Source organism: Aedes aegypti, chromosome 2, assembly GCF_002204515.2.
Source record: "Aedes aegypti strain LVP_AGWG chromosome 2, AaegL5.0 Primary Assembly, whole genome shotgun sequence".
Taxonomy (NCBI): Eukaryota; Metazoa; Arthropoda; class Insecta; order Diptera; family Culicidae; genus Aedes; species Aedes aegypti.
In genome coordinates, this window is record NC_035108.1 from 414,693,848 (window position 1) to 414,716,140 (window position 22,293).

General features: G+C 36.7%; 1 protein-coding gene across 1 annotated transcript; it reads left to right on the forward strand.

Annotated features, from left to right (window-relative positions):
* Positions 1-1,081: 1,081 nt before the first annotated feature.
* Positions 1,082-21,375, forward strand: LOC5567960 (WD repeat-containing protein 55 homolog). Its single transcript, XM_001657731.2, has 4 exons — positions 1,082-1,328; positions 1,449-2,324; positions 20,505-20,656; positions 20,722-21,375. Coding segments are annotated over exons 1-4 (1,398 nt in total). The 5' UTR covers positions 1,082-1,326; the 3' UTR covers positions 21,090-21,375.
* The last annotated feature ends 918 nt before the right edge of the window (positions 21,376-22,293 follow it).

A 22,293-nucleotide genomic window follows, 5' to 3' on the forward strand; every position in this document is an offset into this window, starting at 1 on the left:
AACGTCCTGTGGCACAGCAGATAAACCATCCTTTCGAAAACCCACACTCTTCGACACGATGCTGTCCAAGGCCTTACGACACAAATCACACGGCTACGAAGCCCACAAATCTCTTTAGTGATTCCTTTTCAGAAGCAAATCAGTTTTTCCATTCATTTCAGTCAGTTCACTGTAACTGACTAGATGCGTTCGTACCGCATTCGTTCGAGTTTGACGTTTGCGCACTACCATAATCATAAAAAAAGAATGGTAATTTTCTATGCGGGTGGCTGACCCTAGTCAAACTCGGTAAAAATATAGGCTAATATTTTCAAAGCTGAACGATCACTTCGACATCTGGTAGCTAGTAGGAGAACCGTCATAAAAGAGGTTGGGTTGAGAACGCATCGTGTGCAGCATAGGAAAGAGCACACATATTACACTTTTTTGGAATAGTTATGTTGTAGACGATCAGAGAGCATTGAAAAACATGATAAACTTTTTTTCCTTCGAAAATGTACAGATCCGGTCAGTGCTCATGTACGATTAGTTGGATAAAATTGAAAAATTGGTGTTTGGCTACATGGGTTATAAACTTTCGGATTCTTTGTTTGTGGTTAAATTTGTTATGAAATCACGCGTATCGCAAGAATAAAGGGTCGAAATGATTATGCCAATAGTTTAATAATTAATTGATTATGTGCTAATTTTTGGGTCGAAAATTGAATTTTGGACGTAAACAAACATTTTCAATGACATTTCTCTCCTTCCCTAGCGACCTCTATATGATGGTGGGGCATTAAATTTGCCTATTGCCGTCAAGTATTGACAATAAATATATTGTCAATATCTTCGTCGTATAGGCCTTTTCATGTGACAGATCCGTCTATGCATTTGTTTACATCGGTGGAGGACCGGTGCTAACACGTGCCTGTCATTTTCATAGAAGAAATGTCAAAGTGCTTCCCGATCAGCTGATTTGAGACGTCATTTGAATAGGCCTATAAGGGCCGCTTAAGCCGCTCGTTAATACCACGCAATTTTTGTGATGCAGCCCTGGTATGTGTTCCAACCCTGCGGATGACATTTGTTGCAGAAAGCGAAAAACTCCGTTCGTGTCGTTTGTTTTTGTGCTGCTGGTCGTCGTCGTCGTTTTGTTCTCCGTCGTTTCGTTGGTTGCGCCGCGAGTGTGAACAAAACAAAATCCTTTCAATCTTTTCCACACGTTGTGCGCTTTGTGCCTGGTGCGTAAAGGAATTCCAAAGAAGTGCTAGTAGTTTCACGGATCCGACTAGCTTTCTATTATTCGTGCAGGTCTCGCGAAACAGCCTCAAAATTCACGACAAAATGTAAGTTTTTGCTGAGGGCGATGAGTGCGCGTAGATATGGCTCAGCCTTGGCCCTAACCTCGATATATGCGTCCACTGCAGCAAATATTGTACTGATTTTCTTTGTTTTATGATTTTTAGGAGGAATTTCAACTCACCGAAGTTCGGTCACTCCATGGGAGACGATTCCGACGACGACGATTTCGATTCCGGGACGGAGCCGGAATTTCTGGTGGAACCGTACGTGCTGGAGGAATTTCCCATAACAGAGGAGATCGAGGAGATAGAAGGAGATGATGAAGAATATAATCCGAATGAAGAGATTGGAACATCGTCAAGCGACGACGAGGACGATTCGGATGATTCAGATTCCGATAAGGAGCAGGAAAATGACGGAGAAGACAGCAGCACGACGAACACGGTTCCGAAGAGGGTAATCGATGACTACGATGAGGACATGGAGGAGGATGAAGTGATCAAAGCCATAATTACCGAAATCAAGAAGCCAAGATCGAAGCCTCCAGACATAAAGACAGAGGATTTCGTAACGGATCTGTGCTTTCATCCGGACCAGGACCTTTTGGCCGTGGGAACGACAACTGGGGACGTAATTGTCTACAAGTTCACAAATGACGAGTGCACCATCGTGAACACCCACGAAACCCACACCAAATCTGTCCGGGACGTGGAATTCAACGCAGACGGAGATTTGCTCATTTCCACAGCGAGAGATCGCTCCATTATGGTGACGGACGTGGAAACAGGCAAGTTGAAACGATTTTGGGACGATGCCCATGAGGAACCGGTCTACACGATGAGTATGATCACGGAGCACACGTTTGCCACCGGGGATGATGGAGGAGTGCTCAAGCTGTGGGATCTTAGGCAGAAGGATCCCGTTTTCAAACTGAAGGAAGTGGAAGATTTCATCTCCTGTATAATTACGAACGAGCAGAAAAAGTACCTGCTGATGACGAGTGGAGATGGTTACCTGACGACCATCAATATACCACAAAGGTGAGTATACAACAGACTAGGTTTTAAATCTTCAGGGCTTATAGCAGGTCTCTTTTTAGAGATTTGGTCACTGTTCTAATGCAAGCCTTCAATGCCTCTATTTTAACGAAAATGGTCTCTAAAATATATTTTTATAGAGTTTCCAGAGAAACCTTCAGAGACTTACGCAAATTTATTTTCAATTTATCTGAAGTTTATATAATTTTCATCTAGTGATTTTAAGAAAATTAACAGGACAATGTGTTCATTGTGTTCTATTATCCAACCGAAATACAGTAAACACATTTACATCGAATAATTTTTAGTTCTGAACAAAAAAAAAACTGCTTTTGAAGTTTTGATGGTGACGAATATTACGATGACGGAGCGTTGAACGTTAATGCTTAAGCATCATTCAATCATCAGCAATCATCAAAAATTAAAAACCAGTTTTTTCGTTAAAATTCTAATAAATCCTCATTAAAATCTATTATCGCATTACAGATAGCAAGTGCAGTGCAATGATAGTTTTTAAGGACTTATCTTTAATTGTAAGCCAAAAAAAAACGGTTTTGAAAATTTATAAAACGATGATGGTTATTTTCCTCAAATTTAGTACCTGTTTTACATGATAGACCCGAACTTCATTAGGCTCTAGCAAGCATTTATGTAAATATCTGCAACGCTTGTGGTATAGTGCAACACATTTGCACAATAAACATTCAGTTCTTTCGCTTTCTAATTTGCAGAAACAACACATATCTTCTTGCCATTTACCTATAATTTTGAGGCCTGTTATTAAGCCAATGTAAGTACTTATATCGTGTTTATTAGGGTTTAACAGTTTTAGTGTTTGATAGGCGTCTGGTTCATTCGGACTGACGCGAGTCCATTGCGCTCTTCCAGTTAAGTTTAATTTTTGTCTTCATCCAGCTTTTTAATTGCATTTTCAGAGCACAAGAGGCCATTCCGGAGAATGGTTGAGTCCCGATAAACTGCATGGAAAAACCTTGTTTTGCCTATTGATCAGCTTTTACGTTTCCTTCTATTCCGCAATGGCAATGAATCCAATATAGATTAACCTTATTACGATAGGGCAATTTTTTTTTTGTTTAGAGAGACTTTACCCAGAGGGGGCATTCGTCTTTAGATAGGACAATTGCTGCAGCAGCTTGGCCTACTTCCGAACAAGTCTTGATGTGTAAATTCTAGACTTTAAAGCGTTTAAGGCTGTTTTGCTATCCGTATAAATTACATATATTACCATCTCTGTAGCGCCTTGTAAGACAATGTCTACGCATTCAAAAATGGTATTAATTTCAGTCTGAAAAACTGTTGGTCAGCTTCCCAGTGCATAATATACATTTACTATTTGGTCAAACACTCCTGACCCTATCATGTTATCTTGTTTTGTGAACCATAAGTGAAAAAAAAAATAATCTACATCGGAAAGTTGGTCCTCCTGTGTTAAAGGAGTCTACTGCCTGAATATAACATGAACAATCTGGAATTATCGGAGAACTTTACTCAACCTGGAATTCTCAGAGAATTTCGATCACAATCAGAGAAATTATATCGAGGCATTATTTGCAAGAAAATTCTCTTTAATCGAAAAAATTTGGCTGCGCCGCTATTTGCACTGTTCAGTGAGAATCCTTTCGAGTATGAACTTTTATCGTCGCCTTATCAACCATAATTGATGTTCGTAATACCTCTATATTTAATCAGTAAAGGCTTAACATATCTAGGGTTGGTAGCAGGTTTCGTTTTTGAGATTATTTTTATGCATGTCTTTAAAATGTCTATTTTTTATAAAAAGTCTATAAATTCTCTATTTTAACCAAAATGCATAAGCATAAGCATAAGCATAGATGACCGTACAATTCGTAGTTGCTACTCCGTGATTAACCAGAACAATCGAAGTTGCACAGGGAATTAATGAATGGGGCTTGGGATTAGCTTACCATTCTTCAATGTGCACAAATCGAGAGCTCAAATTTAAAAGTCAATAACGGCGCCGGCCACGTTCTTACGGTCATCGGAGAAGGGAAGGAATGTTAGTGTGACTACCGTTGTTACTAGAGACCGAGATCACCTCTGCATCTCCACGGTTGTCATGGAAAGGATATTGGGTTAGCGGGATAGGGTAGAGATCTGGGAGTCACCAATGTTTGGTGATGCGATCCATGATATAATCACGCCTAACCGGATTCGCGAAATAATCCGATAATCGTATTGTACGCCGAACAAGTGCTCGTCACTCGCCCACGCAGGAGCAAGCGACGCGATCAATAGATCAAACACTACTAACGATCTGCGACGCTTTTTCATTTCTCTGAACGAACGACGCGCGACAAATTTGATCCTACCCTCATCGCCGGCCCCCGCAGGAGCAAGCGTCAAGGTCGAAGGATCAAACACTACTAACGAACCGATCACTTTTTCACTACTTCACTACCGACGCGCGACATGTTTAATCCTGCCCTCTTCGCGCGCCCCCGCAGGAGCAAGCGTCAAGGTCGAAGGATTAAACACTACTCATTCTCTATTTTAACCAAAATGGTCTCTAAAGTCTCTTTTTTATCTTGCTTGCAGATTTTTATAATTCTCACTCTTCTCACAATTCTCGAGAACAGCTTCAGGAATTATCGTAGCGGTTTCTCCAGAGGTTTCATTTAGAACAATATCAGAAACTAATACAGGCTTCTCTCCAGTCATTCTTCAAGAAAATCACCTACCAGTTCTTCCAGCTTTTTTCCAAAAGATGTTTACAGGAATTTTTCCAGAACTTGTTTCAGGAAAGCCTTGAGCACTTCAACGTTACTACCTCTAGTAACCTTAAACAATTTTTCAAAGACTATCCTATAGGATCAGTAATTGATAATCGACTATCTTCTTCAGAATCTGTCCAATTTATCAATAGTGACGATGAAGCTTCCGCGAGGGGTGCCAAGCTCTTAACAGTTTTACAACGGCAATATTCGATTGGATGGGAATTTCAACTGGGAGAAAAACTATTGATTTGTTATCATTGTTTATAAAATATATACTTTCTGATGAATGATTTTTTACTTTTTAAAATTTGGTTGTATAAATTTAAGAAAACTACGAGAACACCTCTTGTTATAATTAAACATTACAAAAGGCATAATAATATGAAATAAATTACATATATTTTCATATAAAGAACATACTTGAATATACTGAGCTTCATATAAGTACACTTTGATGCTCATAACAAACATCCTTAGATTTAATACGACGCTTTTATGAAATTTATACTACTGTACTGCAAAACTCATACCATACCACAAGCTAATTCGTTCATAGCCCCATCGTATGAAATTTATAATATTTTCTTTTGGTAAAATTTCATAATCGTTTCTTATGGAAATCGAAATATTTTTTTTCCTCAGTGTAAGAATTCCTCCAGATATTTTCTCACTTACTTTTCAGCCGAATTCTCCGATTGTGAACCCGCAAAGATTAATTCCAGAGTTTTTGGTAAAATTCGTTCAAGTTTTTTTTTTCAAGAAACCCGACCAGGATTTCTACGCCCTGTCATCTACGGTTATTCCAAAGATTTGCTCCAAAAATTATTCGAGGGGTTATTCGAGTAAATACTCAATAGATTTCAAATAATTCATTAAATTCGAAATGGAGGCTCTCTAGATTTTTTTTTCAGCATATCATTCATGAATTACTTTAGTACTTCCAAACATTTTGCAATGAATTTCTCATCAAATCCCCATAGAATATTGAAAAGTTCATTTAAGGTTTCACACCAGTATTCACTACAGCATTTTTCCAAGAAATCATCCGATCATTCCTACACATTTTTTAGGGATTTAGTCCTATGTTTTTTCCAGGAATTCCTTCACATAATCCTGCAAGGTATTATTCAGAGTTCTACTTCTTTTTTTAATTATCTTAGCTATACTCTTGAAAACCTTCTAATAGAGTCGATCCTTCTAGAAATCCTTATCCATCAAGGTTGACTTGAGAACATACACAAGTTTTAACAGAAGTTACCCTAAGATTTGCTTTAGGAATACGCCACGATTTTTTTTAATCATTTCTCAGTTTTCTGGAAAATTTTCATTTACTTTTCCTTGGAGAAATGCGTGAAAAACTTCTACAAGAATGCTTGAAAGAAAAAAAAACATGAAAACTTCCTTGAGAAATCTCTTCGAACTATAGGAGGAATCCCCAAAAAAAAATCCTAGGAGCAATCTCTAGAGTAATTCCTGGAAGTATTCTTAGAGAAATGCCTAGTTAAAATCTTAAAAAAATTCTGAAGGACAATCTTGTAGAAAATCCTGATAAATCCTTGAAGACATCTGGAGAAGTTTCTGGATGAATATTCTAACATGTTTTGAACGGGAGTTCTATAAAACCGGTTGAATCACTGAATACAATTCTGGAGGACTAAGGGGTTTCTTGAAATTTTTTTAAAATAATATATGAAGGAATTTCTGATGGATGCCCTGAAAAAATTTTATAGCATTTTATTTTGAAAAATATAGTTTGTTTAAGATATCCAAAAAAATTTTTTTGGAGGAATTCCTTAGGAATAATCTTGGAGATTTTTCATGGCAAACAATCACTAACTGAACACCTGAAGAAAAATGAAAATCTCTATCTGGAAAATGAGTTTTCACCATTAATTCCACACTTTCTTGCGTATCTGCAGTATAAAACCCATCGTCCTTTTTTAACACTCCTAGACCATTATTATAATCTATTCCGAGATCTCGTTAATAAAGAAAAAAAAAACATTATTATGACCCTGAGAGAGAACTTTCCAAAGTCTTGAGCTTCATGAAAAATTTTTATGCCTTCGCACATGTATCTCCAAAGCCTTTTTGTACAGATACCATTCTTCTTGGTGTTCTTATGAGCACATCCATAGTTATTAGCTGAGAGCTTTCTTTGTCAAAGTTTCCATTTTCGCATTCGTACACACTTAAATTATTTTACGGATTCCTGTAAAATCTCAACAGCTGAACAGTTCGGTGAAATAAATTAACGGAGTACGGTAAATTTTTACAGTATTCCGTGAAAAATCAACGGAATCCGTAAAATTTCAACGGAATTACGGTGTTTTATTTCACCGAACTGTTTAGCTGTTGAGATTACGGTGAAATGAGATACGATGATACTCTATGCCCAGGGAAGTCAAGGAAATTTCCGCGGACTCTAACCATTCGGTTAAGGAAGGCCCACAGAAACAGATACCAATTTCGCGTCAATTTGGCCCGATTGAATTGTTTTCAAGCTCCTTTCCTAAGTTTCTCTAACATGTAGTTCCATTGAGGGACATCTCTGCAAGTAGATCGCTCCTTTGCAGCAGTCCAGCTTTCGTTGTAAGCATTGATGATGGAAGTAGTTAACCAGTCAGCTGCCTTTTCTAGTTCCAAAGATGAAGTTATCGTGACAGAAATGGGTTCCTTTTGATGAAAGTTTCCCTTAATATATCTTTTGCGTAGAATTCAAAAAAAAATTGCATGTTGTCTGAAAAAGATATTTCGTCAGATACCTGCCAATAATTTTAATTGGCTTTTGAGCTACGAAGGGTTAAGTTTAATACTTCCTCTCGTATAGCATTAAAAAATGTGGGCGACTTTTCAATGACATCATCAAAATAGCCAAGCACAAAATACAAATTCTCTTTGGAAATTTTTTTGAAGAAGATTTTGACAAAACTTAGGAAACGACTTTGGGCTAAATTTCTGAGCAGATGTGCAAACAAATTTCGACAAATACCAGGACCAATATCTGATAGACCTGTTGAATGAATTGCTAATGAAATTTATGCAGTAATCTTCGGCTTAAGAAGAAATTATAAACCTACCTTCTGAAAGAACATCAACATAACTTCTCCGGAAGGCAAGCCAGCATTGCTGATTTATTCAATGTTAGGTTCGAAAAACAGATAAACGAGACAACTCACCGAGTGTCATAATTATTTTCGATGATTCTTTTATTGAAACCTTCAGTTGAAATGTTATGTTTAGTATGCTTTTCTAGTACGTTTTTCTAATTACTAATGCGCAATATCTAACTAAATAAGTTTACCTTGAGTTTGTCAACAATAAATGGCTTTCTAGAGTTACTTTGTATGGGCAGGAAAAAACTTTAATTCTATGTCAAAATTATCCTGAGATTTTAGTTGATAGTTGCTTTTAAATTTTGGATTCTGACAAAATAAAAAATCAAAATCTTCTAAAAATTTTCCTGCTTCATTTTGCAAATTTGTTAAAATGCTGCAACTAATTTGATTTGTATGATTTGAAAAAACTTTAACAATTTTTAGCTAGTATTTTATTCATAAACAAAAATGTCGATACAAATTCAATCCCCAGTTTGTTTTACGGAGCTCATGGGTTTGATAAACTACGATTTGTCTCGTAAAAAATGAGGAGTGAAATCTCCAATGCGCCACATTTATGACAACTAAGTTTTACCCTGGACAAATAACTGTTAAGAAATATTCCAAATTTCTAGGTACCGTAATCCGGGGGCAAATTGACCACTGGGTGAATTTGATCAGGTCGGTACCAAATAGCATTTCCTTTCACGGATGCTTAATACTTTGTTGGCATCACAGACATTCCATGTTTCCTAGTTTATAGATGTCTAATGATGATTTTAAACTATTTCATTTTTATTAAAGTCAGTTTTGCATAGAAATATTCACAGTTTTTGAAAGTGTAAGAAATACAGTTGAAAATGTCTGTGCTAAACAATCCACTGGTGGTATGTCTACATGTAAACTTTGAGTGTTAAAAATGTTGTGTTAGCTTCAGCGTGAACTGCTGAACTCATTTTTGAAATCGTACAGCATTTCAAGAATCGTTTTATGCTCGTAAAACCGTTTATTAGTAACGTGCTTATTTCAAGGGAAATTGCATACATTTAGGCGTATTATGCAGATTTACAAAATTTAATTTTGCAATAAAATGATGATATACACAAGTTGTAAGAATTTTGACATCATTTTCAGATTAAGGAGACCCAAATTTAGTATATAGGGAAATTTTACATTCTAAAATGTGCTCTATTGTATAGTGATCAATTTCGCCCCAATGTGTCATTTTCAATTTTTGATATTCCCTCCCCTTGGTTATGCGACCTTGCCGCGATGGGAGGGCATAATCCATTAGCCCATATGATGGAAACCAAAGGCGTAACCTGTAGTGGTGGTATCACATTTTGGCATGTTTTGCTTAAAGCCGCGTCATAATTCATATGGCATAGACGCAATAATATCTCGGATGTGATCCAACGGACATTCTGCGTCATTGATAGAATTGATGCCCATTTCAAATAATTAATCTATTCGAAGTGGACATTAATACTATTGATGACGTTCAGTTTGCATTTTGCTAACCAGAATGATCCGTAGCCACTCTTCCTATTAGCTAGCTAGATACATCGTTATCATATACGACGTAGGGAATACTTAGGAACTCTTAAGAAAATGACTAGTAGATTCACTGAGTAGAAATAAGTGGCGACAATCTTATTTTAATATGGTTTTTACATTGCCATAATAAGAAATACCTCTCAGTGCGCATCGTACCTTCGTGCTGTGCGTACACGAATTCTCTCTGCTCTTGGAAGTTTTCTTAAAAACTACCTAAAGCAATAAAACAGTACTTTCAGTGCTACAAAAACAGTACTTTTCAGTGCTAAAATTAAAAACGGTACTTTTCAGTGCTACTAAAACAGTACTTTTCAGTACTATTTTTTCTACTATTGATCCCTTTACGATCCTTGTTTGGACCCGTGCCTTCGATTTTTCGTTGGACCCGTTGGCGAAAGCTAGCGGTGGTAATCCTTCTTGGACACCGTCTTGGGAAAAAACCTTTCGAAGGTCACGTCTTCTTTCGTTTATTAATTAAACATGGTATCAACAACAAACAAAAGGAAGGGTGAATCTCTGAATTCACTACTTCCTTCAAAAAAAGTGGGTTTTAAAACTGTCACTACACGTGGCAAGAATGGAAGAAAGGACGCTTCCCCGGAATGCGAAGTTTCTTCCAAGGGTGAAATGAATAATTGTATCGAAATGAGCAATCAGTTCGATGCTCTAGACAAATTTTCCGAACACCAAATCGAAGCAGCCTCTAGCCCAGGCTCTTTGATTCAAGTGAGGAAGCAAAGAGTGCCGCCTATCGTGGTCAGTTGTTCCGAATTTGGGGGATTTAGGCAGGAGATCTTGAACTCCATTAGGGGAATCAAGGTTTCCTTCCAAATCGCAAAGAAAGGAGACTGTCGCGTTTTGCCGGAAACTCTTAAAGATCGTGAGCTTCTTCTCAAACATCTTGAAGAGAAGAAGCACAAATTTTTTACTTATGACGACAAAACTGAACGTTTGTTCAAAGTTGTCTTGAAAGGTCTCTCAAGTGACTATAAATCACCTGAAGAGATCAAAAATGGAATAAATGATTTACTTGGATTTTCCCCAGTCCAAGTAATCATTATGAAAAAGAGAACCCAATCTGGCATTGTTCGGAAAGGGCTTTCTCAAGAATTTTATTTAGTTCACTTTAACAAAAAAGAACTAAATAATATTAAAGCTTTAGAAAAAGCAAAACTTTTATTTGATGTCCGTGTGACATGGGAACATTTCCAGAAACCTGGAGGAAATTACCAGAACCCCACTCAGTGCCGTCGGTGCCAAAAGTGGGGTCATGGTACAAAAAATTGTCGCATGGATGCTAAATGCATGATTTGCGAAGGTTCTTCTCACGCCAAAGACGTCTGTCCAGTGAAGGAAGATACCACCAAATTCATATGTTGTAATTGCGGGGCTAACCATAAGTCCAATTTTTGGAATTGTCCTTCACGCAAAAGGGTCATTGAGGCTCGTGCCAGGCAGATGAAAGATAATATCCGTTACGATAACGGTCGTTTCCGGAATTTGCCTGGTAGAGTATCGAACAATGCTCATTTTTCAGTTAACGATCGCTTGATCATGAATCATACCCATCAGGAAGATCATAATCATGCTCATTCACAAACTAATTTTAATCCGTCGGGTAGCCGTTCGAATCTTTCTATTTCGAATGTATCTACCCACGGTAAATCCTTTGCCGATATCGTAGCAGGAAATTCGAACTCCTCCCCTGTTCGATCCATGGGTACCCATTCTACTTGTTTCAAATCAAATGGAAAAAACCCTACCGCCACAGGTAACTCCGCTTCTTCGTCTACCGGAAATTCCAATGGGAAATCACATGACATGTCTGCCGCTGATTTTAATTTTCTAACTGAACAATTGAATCTAATGATTGATGCAATGTTCAAAGCCACCACTATGACTGAAGCAGTCCAAGTAGGTGTAAAATTTACAAATCAAATTGTTATTGGATTACGTTTTTCTAATGGATCCAAATAATAATTTAAATATTTTAAATTGGAATGCTCGTTCTCTGAATGGTAAAGAGGACGAGCTGTTTAATTTTCTTACGGTTAATAACGTGCATATAGCAGTTATTACCGAAACGTATTTAAAACCTGGATCTAAACTCAAAAGAGATCCTAACTTTTTTGTTTATCGTAATGATCGACTTGATGGGGCATGTGGAGGAGTTGCAATCATCATTCATAGGCGTATAAAACATCAACTGTTTTCATCATTTGAAACTAAAGTTTTTGAAACTTTAGGTGTTTCTGTTGAAACACAGTTTGGTAAATATACTTTCATAGCTGCCTATTTGCCTTTTCAATGCTCTGGGCAGCAAGTTAATTTGCTCCAAACTGACTTGCGTAAATTGACTCGCAATAAGTCAAAATTTTTTGTCATTGGTGACTTTAATGCCAAACATCGGTCATGGAATAATTCTCAAAGTAATTCCAACGGCAGAATTTTATTTGATGAGTGCTCTTCAGGATATTTCTCAATTGAATACCCTGATAGCCCTACATGTTTTTCCTCTTCTAGAAATCCATCTACGATTGATTTGGTCTTAACCGACTCTAGTCATCTTTGTAGCCAACTGATTACTCATGCTGATTTTGATTCTGATCATGTCCTTGTTACATTTCAAATATCCCAAGAAGCGATTCTCAATCCTATCAGCTCCACTTTCAATTATTTACGAGCTGACTGGAATATATATACAACGTATGTTGACTCTAATCTTGACATTTCTTTAGAAACTAAACTTGATATTGACAATGCTCTTGAAACTTTAACAAATTCCATTGTTGAAGCCCGGAGCATTGCAATTCCAAAATGTGAAGTAAAATTTGAATCCGTGATTATAGACGATGATCTTAAACTTTTGATCCGTCTTAAAAACGTGAGGAGAAGGCAATTTCAACGCACTCGCGATCCTGCTATGAAAATTATATGGCAGGATTTGCAGAAAGAAATCAAGAAACGTTTTGCTCAATTAAGAAACAAAAATTTTGAAAATAAAATTTCTCAATTGGACCCTGGCTCTAAGCCCTTTTGGAAATTATCGAAAATCTTGAAAAAACCTCAGAAGCCAATACCGGCATTGAAAGAGGAAAACAAATTATTACTAACTAATTGCGAAAAAGCTCAAAAACTTGCTATGCAGTTTGAAAGTGCGCACAATTTTAATTTAGGACTTACTAGTCCAATTGAAAATGAAGTTACTCAGGAGTTCGAAAATATTCTCAATCAAGAGAACGTTTTCGAAAATGCCTGGGAGACTGATTTGGAAGAAGTGAGAACTATTATTAAAAAATTCAAAAACATGAAAGCTCCTGGCGATGATGGAATTTTTTACATCCTCATCAAGAAACTTCCAGAAAGTAGCTTATAATTTTTAGTTGATATATTTAACAAATGTTTTCAATTAGCATATTTTCCTGACAAATGGAAAAATGCTAAGGTTGTTCCAATTTTAAAACCAGACAAAAATCCTGCAGAAGCTTCTAGCTATCGTCCAATCAGTTTGCTTTCCTCCATCAGTAAACTTTTTGAAAAAGTTATTTTGAACAGAATGATGGCCCACATCAACGAAAATTCAATTTTTGCCAATGAACAGTTCGGATTCCGCCATGGACATTCGACCACTCATCAACTTTTACGTGTAACAAATTTGATCCGTTCCAACAAATCTGAAGGCTATTCTACTGGTCTTGCTCTTCTAGACATAGAAAAAGCATTCGACAGTGTTTGGCATGAAGGTTTGATTGTAAAATTAAAAAACTTTAATTTTCCAACATACATTGTTAGAATAATTCAAAGTTATCTGTCAAATCGTACACTTCAGGTTAATTATCAGAACTCCAGATCTGAAAGACTTCCTGTAAGAGCTGGTGTTCCTCAAGGCAGCATTTTGGGACCAATATTATACAATATTTTCACATCTGACTTACCTGAGCTACCTCAGGGATGTCAAAAATCTTTGTTTGCGGATGACACAGGCCTCTCCGCCAAAGGACGAAGCCTGCGTGTCATCTGTAGTCGATTGCAAAAAAGTTTGGATATTTTTTCTTCATACTTGCAAAAATGGAAGATTTCTCCTTATGCTTCCAAAACTCAACTAATAATATTCCCACATAAACCAAAAGCTCTTTATTTGAAACCTTCAAGTAGACATGTTGTCACGATGAGAGGGGTTCCAATAAATTGGTCAGATGAAGTTAAGTATCTAGGGCTCATGCTAGATAAGAATTTAACTTTAAAAAATCACATTGAGGGCATTCAAGCCAAATGTAATAAATATGTAAAATGTCTCTATCCCCTTATTAATAGAAAATCAAAACTTTGTCTTAAGAACAAGCTGTTGATATTCAAACAAATTTTCAGGCCAGCCATGTTGTATGCTGTACCAATATGGACTAGCTGTTGTAATACCAGGAAGAAAGCTCTGCAGAGAATTCAAAATAAAATTTTGAAAATGATTCTGAGGCTTCCTCCCTGGTATAGTACCAATGAGTTACATAGAATATCCAATGTTGAAACATTGGAACAAATGTCAAATACAATCATTAATAATTTCAGGCAAAAATCGTTACAATCTTCTATTGCCACGATTAATGCGTTATATGTTTAGGTTAAGTTAGGTTAAGTATATTAAAAACATTTTATTTTTGTCTTATAAGCAGGTGACATCAACTCACCTGTAAAAAAAACTGAACTGCTACGGCAAATGAAATGTAATATGTTGTTAACAAAATGTTAATTAAATCTTAAATTTGTTTTACCAAATTAGGATGATAGTGTTGTCAAATAACACAGAACACCTAGATATAAGAAATGAATGTAATGTTTGGAATGATACTAATAAAGAAATTAATAAAAAAAAAAAAGAAATACTTCTTTTGTAACAGCGGTATAAATAATCTAATTCCAGCTTGATTTTCGCAAAATTTACAAGTAGAAAGTGGGCGTTGTGAAGCATTGCATTTGCCACCGAAAAGTGAATCTTGTAGGAGACTGTAGGGGAAGGGGTGGTAAAATGAACACCTTAAGGAAATCATCTTCTTTCTGATAGAAAAACGAGGAATTTGTTTAGTTCTATCGCACAACATCAAAAATAGGGATGTAATCTATAGCAGCAACATGGATTCAGACTAAAATAGCTAAATTTTCACATGTTTTCATCGCTATCAAAAAGCGATGCAAATGTTCATTTTACCTGCACTATGTGGGTAAAATGAACAGCGGTTGGTGGTAAAATGAACACCATGCAAAAAACGTGGACAAAACAAATATTTCTGAAAATTTTCATTGCCCCAATGAAAATACATCCATTAATGATTGTAACCCATTCAAAAAGAATTCTAAAGGCATCAGATTTGACATCATATCATAACGATATTATCCTCACTGAAAAACCTCAAGTCGTCCGAGCTAAAAGTTATGTCAGTTCTAATTTTCAAACATGGTTTTCTAAAATCTTAGATTTCGTTGATATTTTCACTTCAATTGACCTACGTATCAACTTGAACACTGAGATTTATGCTCTAAATCGTCCGTGCGTGATAAAAATTCATCAAAATTTGTTTTTTCTCGGTAAAAGGCACGGTGTTCATTTTACCACCCCTGTTCATTTTACCACCACTTCCCCTAATAGAAGCCTAAGGTAACTTTACTTTTCAATATTCACTATAAAAATTACTATGGAAAGTAAGACGCTGAGATCGATCATTAGGGTACACTTGCTAGTTTCGAAAAATTGTTGAACAGACAAGGAAAGCGACTTTTTTCTTTAAGGATATATGAACGTAATGACCAATAAATACTTTTAACAACAAAAATGAAATTAACTAGAACTCTTACTAAACAGCCTAATTTTGTTAAGACTTGACGACAATTGACATTTAAGACTCTAATCTTACGTAAAAGACAGGAGTAATCAGAATAGCACTTGAATGACAAATTATTTAAAACCATTTCGACTAGACAGTATTAGTAATGACACTACTATTTCAAACAAATTCTGATGGAGCTGCTGATTTTCACAATGCTTCCTTTTCTCAGAAACAAGGGAATATGGGTACTTTTCAAAAAGTACCACGTCACAATACTAATAAAAAGCAGTGTTCATGTGGGCGCCATTGCCTAGTCCGTCTGAGTATTGGTTCTGGTAGAGGGGAAACTTGGCAAAAGCCAGACCGAGGGTTCAGCCTTGACAAGTGAAGCTGTCAGGCAGCTCCAACTGAATACCATACAAAAAAAAAGAATGTGTCATTTTCAATTTTTGATATTAAAACTAATTTTATGAAATGTTAAACTTTATTTCATAAAAAATCGATTACATGAACTGATAGAGATCAATGAAGTACTGAGTTTACCGAAATAAATTTAACAATTTTTGAATTCCAAAGAAAATCATGACAAAAAGTTGTGAAAAATTGATCAATTTGCCCTCGGATTACGGTACCGTAAAGTGCCGTAATTCAGCGCAGTTAACGAAAAAAACATTTCAAATGCTTAATTAAAAATTAGTATTGCACCAACAAAAAAGCTTTCTGGGTGTATCGCTAGCAAATCTGTTTTAGGTTATGGGAAAAATATAAACTAGACTGTATTCAAACGTTACAATTGTGATTTTTTTGAAATAGTTCACTCGTTGAAATTGCCTAATTCCGTGCATTTTTTACACGCTTTTCCATATTCCGCGCAGAAAAATGCCTAATTCCGCGCACTCGCGAAACAATCAAATTAACATTAATTTTATATAAGGCAGCATCCATTCATTACGTAACGCTGAAATTGAACATTTTCAACACCCTATCCCCCTCCATAACATTTTTTGTATGAAAAAAGTAAAGTTTGGTATGAGCCGTAACGTAGACTTTTTTTATAATTTTTCGACTATCACATGATATAAGGATACACATTTGTTATATTCTTTTTCTGAGACGAGACTCGCGAAGACGGCCTTCTTTTTTCCGTCATTGCTGAGTTTTTTTTCTTATTCATCTCTGTGTTTCCATCAATCATGCGCAAGCTGTTCAAACCCTCACATGAACATCCCAGCAAATATGCAATTGCATCACACTGAAGCATAAAAAGCCTTTGAAGTGAAATTTCATACCAGAAAAAGTAGCAGACATTAAAAATAACTATAGTCTTGTGTTTAGATTTATCAGCATCTTTGGAAAAACTGCTCCGAACACTGAGGTTTTTATAACAGTTTATTTTGAATACAATTTTCAATTTTTCAGTTATAAAAACGACTGGCTGCATTTGGACGTTTCGCGACAGCGGAATCTGCGTTAATATTTTTCCTCTTCCTTGTCAACTTCGGGGATTGCATGTTATTCCAGAAGAAATTTCAAAAAATTATGCAGTTTGGCGAAACCGCCCCGACTACCTCTACACACTTAACTTTTTTACCGTAATCCGTGAATTTCACCGTAATCTCAACAGCTGAACAGTTCGGCAAAATAAAACACCGTAATTCCATCGAAATTCAACGGATTCCGGTGAAATTTTACCGAAAACTGTAAAAAATTACCGTACTCCGTTGATTTATTTCACCGAACTTTTCAGCTGTTGAGATTACGGTGAAATTCACGGATTGCTGTAAAATAATTTAAGTCTGTATATTTGTATTCTGCACTTTTCATACAATAACAAATGTTTATGGACCTTGGTTTTGAACAAACTGTTCCTCCCACCATGAATGACCACGTGGTTTCTGAACGGCCGCTAGTTTTCCTGTAAGTGGGCTTTCCCGATATTCCGGTTGTTTGTGAAACGTATTTATGCATGAAAATACAGTCGACTCTCCACAACTCGATGTTCTATAACTCGATATATTCTATAACTCGATGGATTTTGCGGTTCCTTTAAATTTCCATACATCATGCTCTCCATAAGTCGATATTTCTATAACTCGATATCTTTGACTAGTTGACTAGTAAATGTCACGTGGGAGAAAAATTTCCCTCCATAACTCGATATTCATCTAAAAACGCTTTTTTATACAGGGAAACATGGACCTTTTCTGGTATGGCAGTGAATAAAGGAATTGCAAGATGTAATAAAAGTTAAAAACATAAAAATAAAAAAAATATTTTTTTAGTAAAAGAAGGGATTTTTCGAGCATTTTTAAAAAAAGTTCCCAAAGATATTTTTTTCAAAATGCTGTCAACAAAATAGTGTTGTTTGCTTACAGAAGTGGTCATAAAAGTATTGGAAATATAGAAATTTGAACCTTTGATTTTAGAATTTTTGGTATCGGTATGTTCTATAACTCGATAATTCTATAAGTCGATGGTCCCTTGAATATCGAGTTATGGAGAGTCGACTGTACTTCCTCAGATAAATATTCAGCTGTGAAGACGAATATAGCATGTCTTACTTGTTTGTTGTTCTGTGAATAGCAGTGCGCGGAATTAGGGACTTATAAAAAATGACGTGCCCTAATTCCGCGCAATACTTTTTGGGATAAATCTCAATAATTATGCTAATATTTGATAAGATTTCATAGAAGCATCAAGAAACATATCTGTAGCAAGTAGTTCCATAGAATATTGCATGAAAAATAAAAAAAAAATAATAAAGAAATCACGTTTGTTTGTGTCCTACAATCTTAGCACGGACGCTAAGGAAATAGAAAAAATGGCCTCTACTTAGACGGGCCTCCACTGATTATTTTTTTACGCCGCAAAAAACTGCTTCATTTGCTTTTATACGTGATTCAAACTTATTCTAAATCAAAGTAGCATCAAATGGCGTTAAAAGTTCCTGAAGTATTAATGTGTATTTCCATATATAAATAATTTTGTATGAAATGCGCGGAATTAGGCAATGCGCTGAATTAGGGCACTTTACGGTACACACATTTTATATTTCACACCATATGTAGATTCGTTATCATTCATGTAGAACGTATTTGTATTTCTAGTCATTTTTTAACAAATGCTTATAGCTTTGAAGTCACTCTTTAGTTACTATTGTTCTAGGCAACTGTACAAGAATTTCCCCACAAGTTCCTACATCGATTTAACGAGTCATTCTTCCATGCATGTTAATATTCGAATTCCTTCAAGAATTCGTTTTCAGTTTAGTTTTTCATCAGAAATCATTCATACAGCATTTCCAAATATTTCTCCAGTAAGCATTTTCTCATGTTAAATATTATAAACTCCGAAATTTAATTAGGGTTTTCCCTCCCCTAGGACGTGTAATCTTGCGGCGATGGGTGGGCTTACCCCATTAGCACTTACACTCCCGTGCATAAATTTGGGTTCACCCCCTTAAAAACATGCAAAAGTGTTCAGTCCATATCTCTGTGATTACAAGATCAATTGAAACTCTCTAAGCCGCATTCGAAAGGCAAAGAGTTACTCTTACTTCGTATGTATTTTTCTAAAAACATTCTTTGAACTTTGTATACTAAATTTATACTTGAAGTTGTGACATTTTTCAAAAAAAAAATCAATTCAAAGAAAAATCATAACTAATCTCCTCACAATTGGATCAATCAAAATTTTAAATCAAAGTGTCATGAGAATCGTAATCTTATATTCTTTGAAGAGACCCCACAAAATTTTGGCGGAAAAATCTGGAAAATATTCAAAATCAATGAAACAGTCAGTCAAGTCATCGTGCAAAAGTTTGGGTACACCTGAACTTACTTAAATCTGTGAAATCTCAAACCAATCATGTACGCGCCATTATTTGCGCTCAAAAAGCTTTAAACTATTAAAATCGGTTGAAAAATGGCAGAGATATTGACAAAAATGATGTGCGTGCAGCTCAGGTGAACCCAAACTTTTGCACGATTTGCATCATACTGAGGGGTGAACCCAAACTTTTGCACGATGACTTGACTGACTGTTTCATTGATTTTGAATACTTTCCAGATTTTTCCGCCGAAATTTCGTGGGGTAGGGAATATAAGATTACGATTCTCATGACACTTTGATTTAAAATTTTGATCGATCCAATGCTGAGGAAATTAGATATGATTTTTCAGTGTGTTTTTTGAAAAATGTAACAACTTCAAGTAAAAATTTAGTATACAAAAGTCAAAAAAGGTTGTTGGAAAAATACATCCGAAATAAAAATAACTCTTTGTTATTCGAATGCGGCTTAAAAAGTTTCAATTGGACGTGTAATCACAGAGATATGGACAGAACACTTTTGTAGCTATCTGGGCTCCGGCTATGTATATAACTTTATAGAGAAGTAGAAGTGAACCGGGAACGCGAAGTAATTACTATCCATCCCATCTTTAAAAGCTCCCCACAAGCACAACACTTCACGTCCATGTTGTAACTTGTACACACAAAAAATCTGCCTCGACCGAGTTGTCAGAACTCTTGGAGGAATTCCTGATGGTGGTTATCCTTAGGAAAATTTCAGTCTGATTTCATAAAGGTAGCCAAAACGAAATTCTTGAAATAATTTCTCAGGAAGCCCGCAACAAGTCGCTAAACGAACTCTTGAAGAAGTTTTCGAAGTAATATCTGAAGGAATCTTTAGGAAATTACCTTAATTAATTAATCTTTGATAAAATTAAAAAAAAATACGAACAGTAGTGATAAGTATAATGTCACGAAGACTCCCAAAAAAAAAGCTGTGGAACATTTTTAGTGAAATCTCTAGGTAGATTCTATGTTAAGTCAAACTCTGTTCGTAGGCAAAGTTCCTATTTTCAAGACTCGTTGCCAGCCCTGAATTTTGAATTTATAATATCCTTAATTATCGATTCAAACAAATTCAATCCATTACTTTGCGAATAATTTTAGGAAAATGTACGTTCAATCCGAGCCGTACGAGGAGGAACTGACCTGCATGGGAGTGTTCCGGAGAGACAGCAAACTCGTGGTCGGCTCGTCAAAAGGCAACTTTTACACATTCAACTGGGGACAGTTTGGATATCATTGTGACGCTTTCATTGGTAATGTATTTTGACAAATTTGTTCTGCACACCTTGCTAATAATCGTGAACTTCAATTCGAGCAGGTCCAAAGGCGGGTGTCAACAAGATGGTCCCCATCACGGAACGGATAGCGGTTACCGGCGGCGAAGATGGCATTCTGCGGGCAATGCACTTGGTACCGGGACGAGTGCTCGGCATAGTCGGTCAGCACTCGTTGGCGGTCGAGACAATGGATATCAACAGCACCGGAGAGCTGATCGCTTCCAGCTCGCATGACAATGATATCCGCTTCTGGAATATCAAGTATTTCGAAGAATTTGACGACATCAAGTACAACAGCAAACCGGACAAGAAAGCGATGACCCACAATCTACCGTCGTCGAAACAAACTAACGCGGCGGATTTCTTCTCCGGGTTGGCCGGGGACCAGAGTGGGGCCGAAGGCGATTGAAGACATACGTGGAGTGTGGAGTTTTCGGTTACTAATACAATGTAATCGACTATTTCGGTTATTCGGTCTCATCGAAGGTAAGTTTGTCATATTCTTATTTGAACAGTAAGTGTTCAGCGCATATTGTCTATATATTTTCCGTGATGAAAGGTTGTTAAAAGTTAAAGTACGAAAAGAAAAGAGAAACAGTCATTGATCCGAACGCTCCTTAGAAGCAACGATATTCTATAATAAAAAAAAATCAAGATTTTGCATTCAGGTGCAAACTGTATGCAATAGTTTCAAATTGGGTTAATTGTATAACCTATTCGTAAATACTATTCGGCGTCAAATATCAATGTTAAGTATATTAAGATGTAAGCTATGATTATATCGGAGGGATGACAGTGCATGATAGAACCCATCAAAACAAACTCCAAACCTGAGAGAACTACTCAGAGTGTCTACTACCTGGAAAAGCCTGGAAGACCTGGAATTATCAGGGAATTTTATTCAACCTGGAAAAAACCTTGAGTTCTCAGGGAATTTCGGCTACATTCACCCCTTCACCCTTCCCGCATGGACTGGCGTAGATGCAGTGGTATATACGGTCTACCGTGGGAGCCAGTTGAATGCAACATCAACTCCTTCCCCTTCCCCTCATTGGTCAGCATTCTGACGTGGCAGGCACCATTGTTGCCTAAAAATAGAAGATCACCAGCACTAATACACTGAGGGTGTCTGTTAATCCCAAGCAGTCATCTGGTTGATTCCTTGTGTAAGTGCAGCTGATCTGGCGATACTGGAGTAGCAACCACGGGCGGCCAATCAAGCTCAAACTCAAGAATTCCTCGATAAGTTTGATTCTAGGATTCCTCATTAAGTTCCTGCAGAAATTGCTCTTGGATTGTCTTCAGCATATCATCAAAATATTGTTGCTGTGGTTCAAACATTTCTTTAACTCAAGAGCGGTCGCGCATTCAGCCATCGTCTGCACCACCTCGCTCGAGCTGTTTATGAAAAGCGAGCTGTTTTCAAGGTGCGTGTACTCAGTACACGCATGCGACCGATCTTGAGCCAATATTATTTTCCACAAAATACTCAATACTGAGTGCTTCGTGAAGCCCATGCAGGACGGTTCGGTTTTTGCGTCTTCGGAGAGGTTTTGTTCTCGGTTTTGCGTATGTTTTCGTCGACGGAGAACTTTTTTACCTGTTTTAGCGCG

Excerpts from the sequence above, each read along its gene's own strand:
- LOC5567960 (XM_001657731.2), top strand. Across the intron at positions 2,325-20,504 it reads ACCATCAATATACCACAAAG|GAAAATGTACGTTCAATCCG; the intron begins GTGAGTATACAA and ends GAATAATTTTAG. Across the intron at positions 20,657-20,721 it reads TCATTGTGACGCTTTCATTG|GTCCAAAGGCGGGTGTCAAC; the intron begins GTAATGTATTTT and ends CAATTCGAGCAG.